Below are 20,869 nucleotides of genomic sequence, written 5' to 3'. Positions count from 1 at the left end.
CCTAACAAAGAACTAGCAATACTCTTACATTCAACCTTTCTCCTAATCATATAGACCAAACCTATGCCAAATAATCAACGAAACCATAAAGTAAAGAAGTCAAAATTGTCAGGCTCACTGTTTCATTTCATAACTGTGAAACAATAAAAATAACTATTATTACCCAGTACTTATTTATATATTTTTGCATTGATTCTGACAACTACTTTAAGTCCTGTGGAAGTGAGCTACTAGGGAAGTATGCACAATTTTTACTGTAAAAATAACTGCAACATTACAATCTGACCCTCAAAGACTTCACTATGACAACCTCAAAGGCCCTGGTAAACATGTGGAATGACTGAGGCAGGATATTCTAAAGGTCAAAAAACTAGGACAGATTTATGTTTTAAAATTATGAAGGCTTGTGATTTCCAATATTTAGAATTTTATTTTCTGGGGGGAAATGTTATTTGATACTGCAGGGAGACAAAGGAAGAAGGAACAAAATAAAAATGTCTAAAGGAGTAAAACATCTCCTTCAATTTTGCTAGATGTGACTTTTATTGGCACATTTAGAAAGGCAATATTAATGCTGCTGTCTGTAATTGGAAAAATGGAAATATAACTCTTGAGGCACAGCTCAAGTTTTCCTGTTGGGAAAATTATTAAGTCATTTGTCTTTACTGATTATTTTTCTTTTGTAAAATATAGTGTTTACTGTTTTGGTGGTTCTACAAAACGTAAGAGGATCAATAAAGTCACTTAAAAGACCAGCGGGACTGTCATTTAATCAGCCCAAATACTTTTTATTTTCTTTAAATATCAAGTCACTAGTGCAGATAAGCATTTTGATTTTAAAAAAACAAACACATAGGTGAGAGGTGAACAACTAGACAGAAATTTCCTGAAGTTTGTTGGATGTCTTTCCCACATCAAGTACCTATTGGAAGAAGAGTGAGTATTTACAATATAGTATCTCATGTATAATAATTATACTGACAAAGATATAGAAGCAGATTTCCCAGCTACCGTTTTTAACTAGTGTTGATAACTAACTTTTATGTGCAAAAAAGAATATACCCAAGTGACTTCATGTTTCTTCAGTTATTCCGTGCATATCTCAATATACAGAAAGATGCATTCCTCCAAGTTGCCTTTAAAGTAAAATCCTGAAAAGCAAGCCTATGTGCCCAGGGACTTTTATTATATGCACTAGACACAAAATGTTTTAGCCTCACTGAAATAAAAGACAGGTTTCTGTTGAACTCAGAAGCCTCTATTTGCCGTAGCTTTGTCATATACACTCATGTTCAGATCCAGAGTTAGAGATATCAATGTGGTTAGAAATATGGAGACACCAAGGAAGTATTTTAGGAAGAATATACTTTTCTTTCTTACCCTGAGTATGAAAAGAACTCCAGGAAAGCAAAAATGCAACGTGGGCATTTTTATATGTACCGAGATGGGAAAGAAGATTAGTAGAAATTTGGTCCTGTCAAAAACATCCCTGGGTTCAAATAACCCATAACCTCTGTCGATACTTTCAGTTTACAGGATTAATACATAAAAAACGCTCTCCTGCTTTATTAGTTTGTGGCTGGTTTGCCAGTGAGGACCCTTCTCGAGGCAGTAGCCCAGCTGGCAATTGGACGTAGGGTTCGCTGGATTTCGTGGCCTGAACCAATGTCTTCGTGGACGTTTTGAAAGGACCAGATGTCCTGCAAGCAGAAAGGAACAGCGACTCCCTTGCTCTGGCCCCAGCTGGCCCCTTACGGCTCTCTTCACTTTTCCCTTACAGAGAAAGGCCTCGCCCCACGGCAAGGCATATTTGGAGTTTTTGCTCCCTACCATTTGCTGTGGACCCCAAAGTCAGTTTGGCGATGGGTCAGAACTCCGTCTCTGGAGTAAGGCAGCTATAAATTCGAATTCTGACTCCCACACTTACTTAGCTGTGTGCCATTGGTGACTTAATTAACCTTCCTAAGTCTCAGTTTCTTCTCTGAAAAATAAAGATAGTAACAATCCTTACCTCACTGGCTTGCTGTGAAGATTAAAGGAGGTAATGTGGAAGAACTGCTTAGAGAGAATAGGTAATTCAGTAAATGTCTGACAACTTAGGGGTAAGAGGTATTTTGGAGATCATCTCGGCACCTTCCCCATTGTAGACAGGAGGAGACCAAGATCAGAAACATTGCCTGGCTTGCCAAAAATTACAGAGCAAGTTAATATCCGAACCAAGAGGAGATTCAGTGCTCCTGAGTCCTAGGCTAGGTATTTACATACCAAACTCTAGCACAAACAATGTTGTTTGTGGAGTTTTAAACTTGGTTCTTGCGGTCTAAAGATAGCTGTAAGTTAAATATTACACCTTCTTGTATTCCCCGCTTTTTTAGAGATTATATAGGAGTAGCTATATCTGAGGGCAGATGGCACAGTGAGGGGGCTACAGTCATCTTTATAAAAATGCCATGTTTCTCAGGACTGCTGCTAAGTCTCCTCCTCAAGCCAAGGACTCTCCTGCTTCTTAAATATAGAAACATAATTCAGTTATTGTTATGGACTTAATGTTTGTGTCCTCTCAAAAATTCACTTGTAGAAACCCTACCCCTCATTGTGGTCGTATTAGAAGTTGGCGCTTTTGGGTGCAAGTTACAATTAGATGATGTCATGAGGGTGGAGCTCTCATGAACACAATTAGTGCCCTTATAAGGATCATTAGAGAACTTGCTTCCTCTCCCTCTTTCCTCTGAGAGAGAATACAAAGAGAAGTCAACCGTCTGCAAGCCAGAGGGCTCCACCAGGACCCGATCCTGCTGGCACCCTGACCTCCGATTTCCAGGCTCCACAACTGCCAGAAATAGATTTCTGTCTATTATCCACCTAGCTTATAGTACTTTGTAAAAGCAGCACAAAATCACTAAAACAGTCCTGTAACAGGTTTCTCTTTTCAGGAATCTATGCCTCTAGTTTCTGTAAAAATCCTTTAGAAGCCAGCACACTCATCTTGCAGAAGTCTTTTTCTATCCCAGATTTTTAAAACATAATTGATACATTAAAAAGTATGTTAAATTCACAGGCTCACTTTGCTTTTCTCAGCTTATAGTTGATCTATGTCTGGACTCTTCAGAATGCCTATTTTTCATTACTGTGAAAGGCCCATCTTCTGTTAAAACCACATTTCGTTGCCTTCTGACCACTGCAGTATAAATAGCTCACCACATTAGGGGATGCACAGTGGAGCAGGACAGGGCAGTGGCTACGTGCGAAGTATACGTAGGGTTGTCACTACAGCTCCAGGAAGACTGTGGCCTTTAGGTTTTTCCTTGTAAGCAGAATAACATCCCACCCAATAAAAATAAGTCTATTTCAGAATCCCTGGAACTTGTTAGCAAAGATGAATTAAGGTTGCTAATCAGCTGATTTTAAAAGAGGGAAATTACCTTGGATTATCCAGTGGACCCAATGTGATCACAGGGTCCTTAAAAGTAGAAAGAAAGGGGAAGGAAAGAGTCAGGAAAAGGGATGTGGCAATGAAACAGTGTCAGATGCTATACTATTGGCTTTCTTTTTTTCCTTTCTTTTTTTAAATTGAATTTACTGGGGTGACATTGGTTGATAAAATTATATAGGTTTCAGGTGTACAGGGAAGGAAGTCATGAACAAGCAATGCATGTGGCCTCTAAGAATCGGAAAAGGCAAGAAAGCAGATTAAAGAATGAAGTGCTGCCGACACCTTGATTTTAGCCAGGTGACACTCGAATCAGGCTTCTATCCAATGAAACTGCAAGAAAATAAATTTGTGTCGCTTAAGCCACATAGTGTATGGTAATCTAAATAACATTTGAGAATTTGCCAAGAAAACAGTCAGTTTTTTATCACATAATTAGGATTTAGTCATCAGTAAGATGCCTTAGCTAATAAAAACTTGTAGAAATAAGGTGATTACTAGCTGGGTACTGAGTCATAGCTCAAAATGCCTTTGCCCAATTACCAAGGCGTTTGGGACTGCCAGCTGAGGTCTGTAATATAGCTATCACACATCACTCAATACGGCCAAGCTTATCAAACATGAGGCTCAAGTGCAGGAATAAGTCTAGGCCTACTTGGAAAGGACAGGATGAAGCAATAAATGAATGTCTACTGTGTTCCAAGTATTAGGAGCTTTATAAACATCATATTTAAGCCTAACAACAATCTTCTGAAATAGGTACCAATTTTAAAGATGAGAAAACTGGGCCCGAAGAAATTAACTTGTTAAATTTCACAGGCAATGCGTTGTAGAGCCTGGATTCCAACCTCGGCAGTCCGATTCTGGAGCTTGGGTGCTTAGCCACTACTTTATCCTGCTCCGCTGTACAGCCCCTGGTGTGGTGGGCTGTTTATGTAGCAGTGGTCAGAGGGCAATGTGGTTTTAACAGAAGAAGGGGCCTTGCACAGTGATTGAAAAATAGGCATTCTGAAAAGCCCAGGAGTAGATCAACTGTAAAATGAGAAAAGCAAAAAATGTTTAAAGTTGAAGGAAAATTTTGTATCAAGGTAATTAAAGAGTCTTTCTACATTTTTAGTTTGCACGTACCAAGGAAATACAATTAATGATTTGCTCAGGCAAATAATTCCATTATTCATGCCATTTCCATATTTGCTGCAACTGTCCTTAATACAAGTAATTATTTCAGTTTCACATTTCAGTAGGTTGATGCTAAAAGACAATTGTTTGTAATGTGTGCATTATTTTTAAATTTGGATGAATGGGAAAAAAGATGGGTAAATATCACATTTTTTGGACATAAATGAAAACACCAAACATGGAAAATTCAAAACTCATTAAAGATTTCTCTTTGTGAAGAGGCAATGATCCTTGCGCATTACGGAAAACATGAAGACCATCACATAAAAGTTATGGCTCTGATTTAAAAATCTTCATTCCTATGTCCAAACGAATTTTGAGATAAACATCTGACCATTTCAATTCTAATAATCTATAGGAAACTCAATTATTTATATCATACAAAATGTAAAGTAGCTAAGTTATGTAATAACAGGTAAGTAATGTTCATAGGAACACACTTTTTAATAATTAAAAATTACCAACCCCCCATGTGTTCATCAATAGAGGAATAGATGAGTAAAATTAAAATATGGTGTAGTTGTACACTGGAATAGTATGGTAATAAAAGCATTGAGCCACAGGTATATGTGTTTTTCATATATATATATATATATATATATATATATATATATATATATGAAAAAGTTAATGTATAAAAACCCTGGACTTTGAAACACACCAAATTCATTAGGGTATTGGTCACAATGAAAGAGAGGAAAATTTCAAAGAAAATATTTTATTTTTATTAAATAATAACTGAAGTAAACATAATGAAGTATTAAACCATTGGTGAGATCAAGATTATATTATTTCTTTTAATTTTGAGTACTTTAAAATATTTATAATTTAAAATCAACTACTTAAATATTTTAGGCAAAATGTATTTGGAATAAATTATTCAGAAAATTATTTCAATTTATCATAATATTCAAATAGTCAATCTCTTAAAATTTATGATAATCATAGTCTTATTAAAAAAAAGGAATATAAACCTCTCTGAAGATTTCAAGATGACCAGACAATATTGGATATTCTATAGGATTTAATTCAGGAAAGGAAATTGGAAATTTCAAGCTTTCATGAGCTTAAACCTCAGTTTTATTTTGCACATTCTTATTTGTACTAAAAAAGTGCAATTTTGTCTCCTAATAGAGACTGTCCCTCAGAAGTCAATACTGGCTTTTCACTGTGAGTGTGCGGAAACGTACCAGTTACACAGCTGAGACGAAACAAACAGAAAATACTTAAGCACAAAAAGATCTCGAATCTGAAAACCCACTTACACTGAGATCTTATGGCTATATTTAATCTGCTAGAAACTTAACCAGGAGCCAAGGTGTTTTTAATGGCATCCCAGATGAAAATGGATGTTAAAATTCATTGAGTCCAACCACTCTTCCGAAGCACGGGAAGACAAGTTGAAAGCAAATGGTTGGGACTCTTGGGTCTCAGTGCTTCTATGAAGGAAATGGGAATAAGATTACTTGTTCTCAATCAGTAGATTGCTGCTCCTCCCCACCTCCTAATCTGTTCTCCTTTCTATAACCTTAGTGATCATTTTAAAATACAAATCTGGTCAAGTCACTCCTCTGCTTAAAACTCCTCAATGTCCTTTGTTGCCCTTAACTTGACTTATTAGCTTTGGCTGGTCTGACTTCAGTTTATCCCTTCATCCTCATGTTGACCCATTCCTTCTTGTGCTTTAATACTCTAATCAGAATTTCTTGACCTCCATACAAGTCTACTTAATTAATTGTTTACTTGGATACATCTATCATTTAGTCTGTAGTCTCATTCACAAGGGCAGAGATCGTATTTACGAGATTCATTATTGTAACATTAGTACCTATAATAGTGCTTAGAATATAGTACATACTCAACAAGTATTTGTTGAAAAAAGGGAAGGAAGAATATAAGAAAAGAGTAGGAAAAGGGTTATTTAAGGTTAGACTAAATAGGTTTATAAAGCATTAGTAGGAATTACATGATTTGGTGCCAATCAGAGAAATGATCCCTACATCGCAGCTCAATGTATCTTTGGCTCCATTGTTTTTGGGGAGATGGAAGGGAGACAAAAAAAGAGTAAAATGCTTTGATGCTTGCACTGGTTGAAATGATTCAATCCTTCAGCTCTACTGATTAAGGAACAACTCAAACTTGATTCATATGAAAAAGATTTTCAAAACTCAGAGGCAGCACCTAAACGAACAGACTCTCAGTGGCTTGTGGGGTTTCCTTTATTGGTCACCTGTAAACAAAGCCAGCCAGAGCTGTGATGACTAAGTTCAGGCCATAAACTTCTCAGACAGTTAATTAATTCTTCACACATTATTTTATTATTTATTTATGAATTTTGTTTATTTATTTTATTGTCTTTATCTTTATTGTTGAAAATATTACAGATGTCCCCTTTTTACCCCCACTGATTCCCTCCACCCTGCATTCATTCCACCCCCAGGCCTTCCCTAGACCAGGGTCTGTATCTATGGATTATGCTTATAAACATTTAAGTTCCTTGATTAATCTCTCCCCACCCACACCCCCTCTCTATCTTCCCTCTGAGATCCCTCTGTCTGTTCCATGCTTCTATGTCTCTGGATCCATTTTGTTCATCAGCTTATTTTGTTTATTATATTCCACATATGAGTGAGATCATGGGGCACTTGTCTTTCTCTGACTGGCTTATTTCACTTAGCATAATACTTTCTAGTTCCCTCCATGCTGTTCCAAAGGCTAAGCGATCCTCCTTTTTTACAGCTGCATAGTATTCCATGGTGTAAATGTGCCACAGCTTTTATAAAGTGAGTTTTCATAGCAGATGTAAATCTACACTGTGTTACACAAACATTAAACATAAGTATCAATACCATGATGGGGAAAATCACAACCATGGTAAGAGGATACACAGTAAGAAGATACACAAACATAGTTGATCTTCAGAAACTTTTCCTTAACTCATGGTCTGAGCATAGTGTCAGAATTACCAATTTAGAACAGTTTCCAAAATTCAACTTAATATGGAAATTGTCCAATCATCTATATTATGCCCAGAGTTGTGCTAGGAAATGGGTAGAAATTTAAAAGAGGCAAAGTCTATAAAAATACCCTAAAAACGACAGTTAAATCTTAAGCAACTTTCTCTTGATTTTATATTTGTAATTTCAGGATCTTTTCTCATCTGCTCCTCAGGAATCTGGAAATCCAGCTGATCTGGAAAAATAATCTAAAAGACTAACTTCCCTCTGTATAGATGAGGTATCAAAAGCTTCAAAGTATCACTATTTTGTTTATTATAACAATCAATTTTTTTTACCTATATATTCAGATTTTCTGCTTGAGGGTTTTTTGGTGTTTTGTTTGTTTGTTTTGTAGCCACGTCAATAAAAAATGTCCATGCTCACCCTGACCAGCGTGGCTCAGTCGGTTGGGCGTCATTCTGTGCACCCAAAGGTCGCCAGTTCAATTCCCAGTCAGGGCACATGCCCAATATTTCAGGCTCGATCCCCAATAGGGAGCAGGCAGGAGGCAGCCGATTGATGTTTTGCTCTCACATTGATGTTTCTTTCTCTCTCCCTCTCCCTTCTCTCTCTAAAAAAAAACTTTAAAAAAATACCAATGATCACTATTTTTACTTTACAGTTTTACAATAACTTCTAAGTCACCTGAGTCAAGGCACTAATTAAATAGCTTGCACACAATGCCTAGCAGAAAGCCAAAGTCTAACAGGGATGAGACAGTCATTATAGTTTTGCTATTCTATAGAAGTCCATCTTATTAATGCATTTATTCACTAATTTAATAAATATTTATAGAGTGCTTATGATGTGCTAAACATTTTAGCATAGAATGACACCTAGCCAACTGACCACGCTAAAATGCTGGGTATATAATCATGAGCCAAACAGAGGTGATCTCTGCCCATATGGAACTTAATATCTAGTAGGTGAGATGACATCTACCAGGCGCAAAATAAAGATGAATTCAGCTGTCAAAAACGTGTAGAATTGTCAAATAAGACCTTTTTGATAAACAGAGCTTGAAGTTTTTACTCTGTACCCAGTGTATATTTCACTTGGGAGAGTCCTTATTTTTATTCATATTAAAAAAACACACAAACTGCCTTCTCTCTCCTATTCCTTTGACTTTCATAAACCTTGAGAAACATTTCAAAAATATCAGGATTCCCAGTGTCATGCAGACCCTTACCCTTCGCTCCCCTGTACTTTAAGCAGGCGTCCCTCAGAAGAACAGAGGCTGTGGGCCACGGCAAACCTGTATGCGCCTCTCAGTCAAGCCAGGTTTTCTATGAACTATCTCAGGGTGAAAACAAAAGTTTGTGTCGCAGCTGTTATCTTTCAGACGGGGGTGATCTACTCACATTTTCACAGATAATGACAGCAGCAAGAGAAAGAACAGGGTCTCACAAATGACAGGGTGTTAGCTCAAGGCAGCACCGAGGACAAGGGGGGAGACCAGAGAACACTTACTGGTAAGTGGTGGGGCTGACGTTGATGCGCCGAGGGTGGCTCCCCGATTCGAATTTGCTTGCCAGGGTGACATTATTTCCAAAGAGGCAATATCGTGGCATTCTCACCCCAACCACTCCGGCCAGCACGGAGCCTGAATGAATGCCTATCCTCATCTAAAAACAAAAAAAAAATAAGAAAAGTAAAAGGATATATTTATGCTTTCATTTGCTATACAATTATTTTAATGAGAAGTACTGCTAATTATGTAAACCATTAAACCACAAACTCCTCCAAGACCTTGACCATATTTGTGATCCCAATATCTTTTTAAACATGGATGCTGTGCAATAAATGAATAAATAGATTTATTATAGGAAAAAAACCTACATTTAATTTGCTACATAAATCTAGTTATGTTCCAAGTCAAGTCAGGTTTCATTTGTACATGAAATGCTCTAATGCATGAAAAACGTATTATCCTCCTGCCGGTTATTTATTCTCACATAAAACCCTATTTCCCCTCCACAGCATTAAATACAATTATCAATTAAATATTTATATTTGTTTATTTTAATTCAGTGTTGGATTTTTCCCTTGAGAGAAGGATCCATATCTATTTCCTTACTGCTGAATATTCAACACTTAGTTCTGTACCAAGAGCAAAGCAGGCACTCGGTAGTAACCGGTGAATGTTGAATAAATTGCCTAAATTCCACAACAGTATTAAAATGGAGTTCTAGAGAATTCAGCCCTCGAGTCTGTCAAGAAGAGTCGACTGAAAACCCTGAAGAGTAGAACAAGTGCTGTACATTTTATTCTTGGAGAATCTGATAAATGTAGTCTGGTCCATACCTCTAAGGAGCCTTCAATGGGAGGTTAATATGCACTTAAAGTTTCAATAATGGAAGTCGTATCTACATGATCTACACCAACATAACCAAAGCTAATGGTTACCAAGCGGAAGATGCCATCTTTATTTCTAGGGGAGTGTTGGTGACTCTGGGAGAGGGGGAAATCTGACCCCTAGATGTCCACTACATAGTCAGTGTCAGTGCGTTCATTACCGCGTGTGCTATTGCCACTATATTTGTTAGATAAAAAGTCACTTTTAGGCTAACTCTTGTCATGAGATTGGAGACTTCTTCATGTAACAACCCATAAGAAGACAGGTTAAAACCAATGTGTTCTATCTGAGGTCCTAATCACCTCATCATCTACTCTTAAAATATATTTTGAAATTCAATATACTAGGAAGAACCAAGATACACGTGAGAAAGAAGAAAAAGTTGAAATATTTGCCCTATGAGATATCAAGTCTTTGTATAAACATATCTAATTAGTACACAGATATCATAATATTGATGCATAGAGATATAGACACTGGAGGGCTTTAAGGGAGAGATGGACAGCAATACAGTCATAGGAGGGGACTTTAACACCCCACTGACTTCACTGGATAGATCTTCCAGACAAAAAATCAAGAAGGAAACAGTGACTCTAAGTGACACACTAGATCAGATGGATTTAGTTGACATTTACAGAACATTCCACCCCAAAGCTGCAGAATAAGCTTTCTCCTCAAGTGCACATGGGACATTCTCAAAGGTGGACCACGTTAGGACACAAAACCAGTCTCTACAAGGTCAAGAAGATTGAAATCATATCAAGCATCTTCTCGAACTTTTACACCATGGAATACTATGCAGCTGTAAGAAAGAAGGAGCCCTTACTCTTTGAGACAGCATGGTGGGACCTGGAGAAGGTATTATCTTAAGTGAAATAAGCCAGGCAGAGAAAGGCAAGTGTCACATGATCTTACTCACATGTGGAATCTAATGAACAAAATAAACTGATGAACAAAACAGATCCAGAGACAAAGAAACATGGAACAGACTGAGGGATCTCAGAGTGAAGGCGGGGAGGGGAGAAATTAACCTAAGAACTTATATGCATATAATAAGCATTCATTCATATCCAGTATGAAACACTATGATTGTTAACTTTTACTAGGAAAATAGTGGTCAATTTTATTTATCTTCTCATAGTATAAGGGCTGGGGAGTTTTCTGGTTCTCACGCCTTATTCCACAGATGTGGAAACTGAAACACAAAGCGTAAATGGCCTGGTAAAGTTAGGATTAGAGCCCCAAAAGAAATATAATTCTCATGACTTCTACTGCATTAGTCTTTCTATCATTATATTTTGGCAGTTCTCTTTCTTAATCCTTTATTTTTCATTTTTAAAGGAGAAAACTGCATAACGATAATTTATGTTTATATAAATCTGCTTAAATAGAGTTATATACCATCATTAAAGGAAGGGAATAAGGGAAAGTGTTTTCTGAGAAAAAATTTTGAAGATTTTGAAAAATAACAGAAAGCTAAAATAAAATTCAAATACTCACAAAATCAAATGGATATCAAACTGTCATAACCAAGCATAAGGAGACATAATTACTAAAGGTAATGTGGTAACTTAGATGGGATCTTGAACAAAAAAAAGGACATTAGGTAAAAATTGAGAAAATCTGAAGAAAATATAAACTTTAGTTGATAGTAATGTAATCATAATGGTTCATTAATTACAAAAATAGCACTATATTATTGTTTAGGGAAAACTGGATGTAGGGTATTCGGGGACTCTCGGTATTATTTTTGCAATAATTCTGAAAATATAAAACTGTTATAAAATAGTAAAAAAATATTTAAAAATGTAAGTCATATGCTCCTCCACCAATAAAAAGACAAATTTACAAATGTTTCTTACCTCTAAAAATGTTTCTTAGTTTTAAATTCAGGCAGTAAAAACTAACTCAAGGGATTGTGATGTGGAATAAAAGAATTTAATGTGATAATGTAAAAATTAATAATTCACAAATATTAGGAAAAAATGAACCAACCAACCAACCAAAGGTCAGTAGTCCTAAATCCTGTTGTATATTCCTGTTGTTCCCAACATTTACTCCATTTGGGCGTTAGATGGCGCTCACGCTCATTTTACTGAGCAGGTTGGCTCCTTAATATCAGCAATAGATTTCTCAGCTCAAGATATGTACGAAAGATTTGGCCCAATATTAATTTGGGGGGTAAACTGTAAAAACAAAGTTGACCCTCATAATAAGGTTTAAATAAACCTTGGCTTTGGTGGCAAATTTTAAAAAATGAACAAAACTGGAAATGAAGAAATCATTAAGCAAGATTCATAAATTCCAAGGGGTCCAATGGTAGACTAGACCTCAAGGCATCCGCAGATCCCCTGAACTTGTATATGTGTGTGTTGTATCGACAAGGTACATCAGCTTTTCAAAGGAGCCCATGGATTCCACAATATTTTAGAACCATTACTTTATTTACCCCTTTCGGTTTCAAATCATTTCTGTATCTTCAACATCTACCACTGAATTGTGCATTTAGTACACATTCTTAAAATCTTATTAAATGTATAAATATGTGATTTGATCAGGAGAATGAAAGGAAATTCTATGCTGAGCAAAACTGTCGGCCTTTCTTTGCTCTAAATACCTGCAGCACTGTGTTTTTACCATTCAAGTCACTGGCTATTCATTCATGTTTGTGTCCTTCATCAATAGTTGCAAACTAAGAGTGTTTAAAGCACCTTGTAAACAAGAAACCTTGATCAATGTTTTACACCCGATCCTACTTCTGCTTGTCGCACTAGTCCAATAGTCGATAAAGTAACATCCCAGACCTCAAAAAATTGTATCTTTAGATCCTCCCAAATCTGACTAAAACTTACATGAAAGTAGTTAATGGCTGCAATAAATAAGTAAATAAATAGCTTAGTCACTGGGGTTAAAATCACTCCTCAAAACTTAAAATTATTCTTTCTGCTTCAGTCCACCTGTGACATTTCTATTTTGATGGTGTCCTCTAGTACAAAATAAAAGAATAATAGATTCTCACGAATCAGTGAGTCCATGGACTAGGCTGTCATCTGATTTAATAAAGGCACTGCTTTTAACCGAGGCTTTGAGATCTTGAAGTTTGAAATTATAGGTTTTGTAGTCTTTATTTGTAATTACCATGCTATTGATCCCATCCAAGCAAACAAAAGATAAAAAAGTAGGAAACTTTCTTCTTCAAAATGAGAACTCGATAAATGAAGAACTTACACAATATAATCATCAAAGACCATTCTATGTATCTGCGTGTGCATGTGTGTGTGTGTGTTCCACACAATGTCAATTTTAAGGAATCTCTTAGTACACAGACTCCTAAAACAGTGCTTGTGTACTGATTTATTTTGTTTTGACCCCATGCCCCTGATGCATGAATTTCAGAATAAGAAATCTGTAGTTTTAAACAAACCAATCTCTTTATTCAAAAATAAATTTCTGATTGTTAGTTTGTGTTATTAATGTGCGACTTTATAAAACTAGTAAAATATATACCATTACTTTGATGTGTTTCATTATGATACCAACTCACCTGCAGACCCCTGAACACACCAACCTGTTTTCCTGCCCTGGGTACCTGCTCAGACTGCCTTCGACCACTTCTCTGGGGTAATTCCATCATTTTCATGGGCCCAGCTTTGCCATCATCTCTGCCCCATGCCTGTGCATAAGTTGTTCCCCTGCTTTCCTCATTTCTTGATCTGTCCTGATGGCTTCTCACCTTTTAGACCACAGCTCAGAAGTCCCTTTCTCCAGGAAGCCTTTCGTCAGGAAGTTAGGTGTCCCTGGTATCAACTGTGTTCACTGTGATTCCCTTCTCCCACCAGTCACTACACTTCATTTTCCTTCTTTTGTCATTCATTACCTGTCTCCTCTGCTTGGTGCTAACCTCTGGAAAAACATGGATAACCTCTATCTTACTGTGATACCCCAGCACCTACCAGAACCTTCCTGAACATAGATAGTGGTGACTCAATAAATACTGAAGAGAAATATGAATGTGAACCACTTCTTTAAAAAAAAATCAGGAGATAAACTAATAAGCCTTTGGAAATCGATTTTTGGAATGTATTTTGTTTTCTTCCACTGTTCTTCTTCATTTAAAAAAAAATGTTCTAAAAAATAGTTTTAAGTAAAGAATAATTTGCCAGAAACTTGCTTAAGGTATGTCTCCATTTCCTTTCACGCTACCAAGTTAAAAATAACCACATGAACAAACAAAACAAGCTGGGGCAAGTGAAGTGAGTGTATCCGAGCAGCGACACCCACCCAGGGAACTACCTAAGAGCTGCCTGTGAGAGCTGATACCAGGAGCCAGGGACACAGCAAAACGTGGCCCATAGCGACCTTCGTGCTGACACCAGCCACTAAAACGTCTAACTACGATATCTATTTGAGTGGTGTATGTCGGAGGCCACATATATCCTACAGTTACCAAAATTATACCAAATACTTCTATTTCAAACTTATTTTCTTAAGAAGTTATTTCAAATAAGTAAGGGCATTATCAAAACAAAAATCCAGCCATAGTGGAATATTATTTTTTAGCGTAAAGTAGCTCATTTCAATTGCTAACTGCTTTCTGTCACAATATTAATAAAGAACATGTTCTCAGTGAAAGGAGTTAGAAGTGTTTCAGAGTGCTTTGAACCAAATACTGGAAATGGTAAAATATCCATTTATTTCAGGAACTTAAAAGGTAGTTGGTGACAGACGTCTCCACCTTTAAAAAAGTGCCTGAATCTCCAGTGACCATCACAATGACAGCACTGGGCCCTTAGCTTCTTCCATCAGATTATTTCCATCTGCCTTTTATAAGCCACACACAGACAATGGACTACTTTCAGAGGGAAAAACCAAATGAAAGTAACTCTTGCCCAATACAATTCCCATTTTTCAAAAGGTAGACAAGGGTAGACCATGGATTTCAGTCATCATAAGGACTTCAGGTGTGATTTTGGAAGCCATCAAGAGTGTGAGGCTCGATCCTGTCCATCCTGTTTATTGTGACAACACTGCATCCTTTCACAGTGCCTGGCATGCAAGTAGGTGATTGGTAAATATACTATATGTGTTAGGTAAACAAGGCAAACAATTATAACTGGCAAATTATATTTCTGATTCAGAATATTAATATGGGCTACAGGATGGAGAATGACTTTAGATTTATGGCTAAGCAAGAAAGAGTGTAAGCTAAAAAATAGTTCTTAGTGAAATTTGAGTGGCAATGCTGATGGAAGGGAAAAGGCTTATTAGAGAGATGTGGAGGCGGTAAGTTGACAGGACTGACCGACTTCCCAGGTGTAAAGGAAAAAAGAAGGGAGCTGTAAAGGAGGGTGCCCCAAGCTCTGGGTGAGAAAGAAATAATGAGTTCCCTTTGGGTGGGCTGAAGATGGAAGATTGTGAGTTAATTTGGAATGGGAAAGTTAAAGTTAAATGTGAGTTAAATTTGAGTTGGGAGATATAAGCTTTGAAGCCGTTCAGAAGCCATGGCTGTGGCATGGGGAGAAAAAAACAAAATGAGTTGAGTGAATAATTTTGGAAATTTAAAAGATTAATCATAATTCTAACAGATGTGAAGTGGTTTCTTACTGTAGTTTTGACTTGCATTTCCCTAATAGCTAGTCAAGCTGAGCATCTTTTCATGTATCTGTTGGCAATTTGCATATCATCTTGAAAGAAGTGTCTGTTCAGGTCCTCTACTCATTTTTTTAAAATTTGACTGTCTGTTTGGTGTTGAGATTTATGAGTTTTTTGTATATATTTTGGATATTAATCCTTTGTCGGAGCTGTGGTTTGTAAATATTATCTCCCAATCAGTTGGTTGCATTTTTGTTTTGTTGATGGTTTTGTTTTGTTTTTGCTGTGCAGAAGCCTTTTAGCTTGCTATAGTCCCATTCATTTTTTTAAAAATAAAGAACTTTATTATGAGGTTCTAAACATTAGAGTCTAAATACGTTACTGTCTTAGTTTAGAAAATCATATGGGTTTTGACCTCTTGGTTTACTGTGAAATTTTGTACAAAACAAACAAAAACATGTGCAGGCATATTTCATCATGATATATTTCTCATCAACATCATATAGGCATAATTCTTAATTTTTAAATGAAGAGTAAGGAACCTGTTTTGCAGCCCTTTCCCGACTTCATGCCCACTGCTCCAGAGCTCCCCTTTCAGGGCGTATACCATAGGATTAATTCTCATGCCTCAGAATCATCTGAACATACCCTTGGATTTTCTGGCCCTGGCATGCCTTAGCCCATTCATTTACTTTTGCTTTTATTTCCTTTGCCTTTAGGGTCCAACAAGACAGATAATAACAAGTGTTTGGGAGGTTGTGGAGAAAAGGGAACCCTCATTCACTGCTGCTGGGAATGTGAACTGGTACAGCCACTATGGCAAACAGTATGGCAATTCCTCAAAAAATTAAGAATAGAGTTACCATATGACCCAGCAATCCCTCTTCTGGGTATCTACCGAAAAACTTGAAAACGTTTATCCACAAAGATATACATACCCCTATGTTAATTGCAGCATTATTCACAGTGGCCAAGACATGGAGACAACCAAGGTGTCCTGAGATAGAGGATGTGGTGCATGGACACAATGGATACTACTCAGCCATAAGAAAAGACGAAATACTGCCATTTGCGACAACACGGATGGCCTTTGAGAATATCATGCTAAGTGAAATAAGTCAGTCAGAAAAAGCTAAGAACCATATGATTTCACTCATGTGGGATATAAAACTGAAACTTGGAGACACAGAAAGCAGCGTGGTGGTTACCAGAAGGAAGGGGGGGTTAGTAAAGAGTAAAGGGGGCCAAATATGTGGTGATGGAAGATGACTGACTTTGGGGGGGGTGGGCATGCAGTGCAGTGTACAGATCATGTATCGTAGAAACGTACACCTGAAACCTATAGGATGTTGTTGACCCACATCAGCCCAATACATTCAATTTAAAAAGAAAATAAAGAAGTAAAAGATTGATAATCAAAGTAAAACCAAGGATCTGAAGCCAGGTCAAGGGTCTCAGTGTTAGAGCAGACAGGTTAGGGTTAAAGATCAGATCAAAATGGAGGGATAAAAGCAGAGAGTGAGACATCCACGAGAAGTCAAGTGATTAAGTTTAAGGCGATGAAAATAAGGCGATCTTAATAGCAAAGCAAACCTTTTAGGACAAGAGTGAGTGCCTTAGCAGAGCCTGCCAAAGGTCTGGAGAAAGGAGAAAGCAGGTGAGAAAGACATGCACGTCATGGTGAGCAAGGAATCAGGGGCCCATCCGGAGATGGGAGAATAAATTCAAGAGATGCCCTGAAAGAAGCAGCCCGTCTTGCGAGTTTCCCTTCTCAGAGTCCCCTGAACCAGGCTCATTGAATCTGGCAAACAGAATCCAGCCACTGCCATTTTTCCACAACTGGAGATGAGAGCATGGATTGGATGACATGAGCGTCACAGTGAGATGACCTTAGTCTCTTGAACTTGGAAGGAAACCACAGACATTCTTAATTTCTTAAGTCTCTGAAGAATTTTCAATCTACTAAACACAGCACAAAGGTCACATTTTTGAATTGTGCCTTTGCCCCAGTCATTTAAAAAGAATTCAACGGGAAGAAAAAAAACCCATAACACTTATGGGGAAAAATATCTCAGATTTATTAAAAAGAAAAAGGAAAACAACTTGTGTTCAGAAACTAGGTTTTGTACACTGAAATCACTTAGGAAGTGTCCTGATGATTCCACCTCCTAAATCTCTTCTTACAGGGAATTCATAATCCTTAATGGCCTGGCTCCTTGACAATGTCCCATCTCCTCGGACACTACTCCCGTCTATGTAATTTTTGCTCTTAAAACATCATGTGCCTTGTTGTTTTCTAAATTCACTGAACATTTCCGCACTTCTGGGCCTTTGTACAGGCTATTTCTTCCGCATGTACTGTATAAATGAACTAATTGAATGTGTGTGATATGTTGGCAGAGGGCTATAAACAATATTTCCTCAGGACATTAACTCCCCACTCACTGGCCAAGGCACCATTCATTCTCTTTCTATTGTACCTTAGTCTCACTATTACCCTAATTACCTGACAAATTCCTACTCAATCTATTAACCTTCAGTGCTCACTTCATATTCCCTCCTAATACAGTCTTCCCTACCTGGTGGCCTCCCTCTTCTCACCCTTCACCCACCACAGTTTATCTTGGTTTCTTGTACATTCCCCTGTTTTGGCATGTAAAAATAATGGTAGACTCTTGAAATTATGCTGAAGAGATGAAGAGGGCCCCTCTTTGGGAATCTAAAAAAAATATTTGGAACCCTAAATTCACAATGCCACAGCATCAAGTTATTTCTCCTAAAAAATGTTTATCGAAGAATGAGACATAACACAAGCCATGTGGATGCTCAGATAGTGAACAGCCGTCTAAGCTGGGTGACGAGTCCCTGTCCAAGCCTGGCAGCAGGGGGGATTTAAATGCAAGTCTAGGCGACATTATTATTCTTATAACTACTCCGAGTTCACTTGTGAACAGTTGAAACTGAGAATGTAAATTTTATACATGCCAAGGATCAATATTATGGCACTTACTTGTTTATACATTTGCTACTGCATCTAAATCTACATTCCACGAGAGGAGGGACTGTGCCTATTGATCTTTGTGGGAGAACTTGTAGTTGTTCAATAAATGTTTAATGAATGACTGAACCAGATACCTGAAATTCAATTGCAACGTCTGAGCAATCACAAATGTTATTGCCTTTCCCCTGCCTGTGTGAATGAGAACGTGACATCTTCCCATTTTTAAAAAGTATGACTGCTAGAGGAAAAGATTTACTTCATTCAGTATTGATGCATTTCACTTATTCGTTCACACACCAAATATTTGTTGCGTTCTTAATATATGCTACACATTTTTCTGTGTGTTGAAGATACAGGAATAAATATGACAGATGAAGTCTCTGCTTTTATGGTATTTACATTCTAATGGAGACACACATTAAGCAAATAAAAATCACATACCACCAGAAATTCAAGTTTTTAAAAAATGTCTCTGTTCTTTTTAAAACCTGAGCAGGAGTTAGATGTAGTGCCCGAAGTTAGGAAGATTTAGCCCTGGTGGGGTCTTCTCTCTATTGCTGCCACCACACAATGCAAACCCTGAGCTTTGCAATTTCAGATTCGGGCTATTTTTCAAACCCTTGTATTGTTCCTGACTGGTTTATATAAAAAGCATTACCAGCTAAATGACAAAAATAATTTGTCACTTATGTGGGCTAAGTGTGTGACTTTGCAAACGAGAAACTTTGCCAACAAAGTGAGAGGCATATTTTAAAAGGTCTTGCTTTTATAACAGGGACCAGATCTTAGCTGCGAAAACAAAAGGGAAAAAATATATAGCCATTTAGTGGAAACTGCTCTTTAGAAGTTCAGTCAAATTTAATTAGAGATCATTTTCTGTAATGACACAAGCTAGCATATTATTGTAAAATCAGCAGGGAAAGTGACAAAAGACCTCTTTTTGTCAATTTAGGTGTCATACCTTGCCTGGGTTATCACAATTGATTGTGAAAGGCCAGGAAGATTGAAAAAATCTTGAGATTTTTCTCATAACTATTCTTTGAAAAAAATTTCCCCTGTACATGCCCTTTGAGATCCAGCTTAGGGAACCATCTTTTATAAGCTCTTTTTTTGAACCCTGCTCTCAAGACATCCTAGTTTTTTCTTCCTTAGTTACCACTGTACTTGACAGGTACTTCAACCAGTTCATTGATCACATTGTACTTTATTTTTAATAAACCTGCTTCCTATTCTAGACTGTAATCTTCTTGTGTCTGTGTATATCTTTAATCCCCAGAAGTTATCTTTTTTGACCCGATGGGATGAATGAATAATTATATTCTATTTTCTGCAATGGCATAATCAAGCATACTACTCTAAAATAATAAGAAAAAGAACTCCTCAGATGGCTAAACAACTTTCTTTTTTATTAAAAAAAAAAAGTGTTTATTGCTTTCAGAGAGAGGAGGGGAGAGAGAGAGAAACATCAATGATGAGAGAGAGTCATTGATCGCTGCCTCCTGCACGCCCCCCACTGAGGGTCAAGCACGAAACCCGGGGCATGTGCCCGGACCTGGATTCGAACCCTGATCTCCTGGTTCATGGGTTGACACTCAACCACCCAGCCAAGAGCCACGAGCCACGCTGGCCAGGCTAAAGAACTTTCTTTAATTAAGATGGTCAATTTTTATATTCGCATTCTTCAATTTTATGTAGATAAAGTTGGTTTGGAAACACGGTATCCACCTTTATTAAATTTGTTCACTAGGACCAAATAATATATTTAATGAATATTTAACCTACTTAAGAGGTTTAAATATCAGATATTATGGCTGCCTTTTAAACGGCCAGCAATATATTAAAGTGATGAAGAAAATTCAGGAGGAGGAAGGGGGGGGGAACAGCAGTATTATTATTTCCTTAAAGGAAAAAAAAATGTTACCCCTAACAAATGTTTAATGGCTTTAGACTTAGTGAAAAACAAATATTGGGAGCAGGAAACTCTTCAGGCTCTGTCCTTAGGATGGGCAATTTGTCTCACTCCAGAAAGTAATGGGAGACAACTGGCTCATTTGTGAACAGTGCAAATGGATGCAGGAATCATTTCTTAACCGAAGCTAAGTGCTAAGGAAGCCACGACAGGATAAAAGATGGTAGAAACGAGGCTGGAAGGAAATACAAGCCAGATTTTATGAAAACAAAGTCCCTGCTTTCCCTTTCTCATTTATCTGCTACAAAAGCACGTGCAGAGATTTAGTCCCTGAGAGGAAAGTAACATATGAATGAAAAATTCAGATTTAGAATCATCTCAATTATAATCGACGATTATTTGT

At 37.3% G+C, this 20,869-nt stretch overlaps 1 protein-coding gene across 1 annotated transcript in view; it reads right to left on the bottom strand.

The window, feature by feature from the left end:
- Positions 1-20,869, bottom strand: part of GUCY1A2 (guanylate cyclase 1 soluble subunit alpha 2) — a gene marked incomplete at its 5' end in the record, with an annotated part of 250,131 nt that overhangs the window by 11,555 nt on the left and 217,707 nt on the right. The window contains one exon of the mRNA XM_081155011.1: positions 9,079-9,233. Coding sequence (XP_081011137.1) covers positions 9,079-9,233 — 155 coding nt within the window. The remainder of the gene's footprint in view (positions 1-9,078; positions 9,234-20,869) is intronic.

Source organism: Miniopterus schreibersii (genome assembly GCF_964146895.1).
Source record: "Miniopterus schreibersii genome assembly, chromosome: 12".
Classification (NCBI taxonomy): domain Eukaryota; kingdom Metazoa; phylum Chordata; class Mammalia; order Chiroptera; family Miniopteridae; genus Miniopterus; species Miniopterus schreibersii.
The sequence above is the reverse complement of the archived record's forward strand: the minus strand, read 5'-3'. Positions and strand labels throughout refer to the sequence as shown.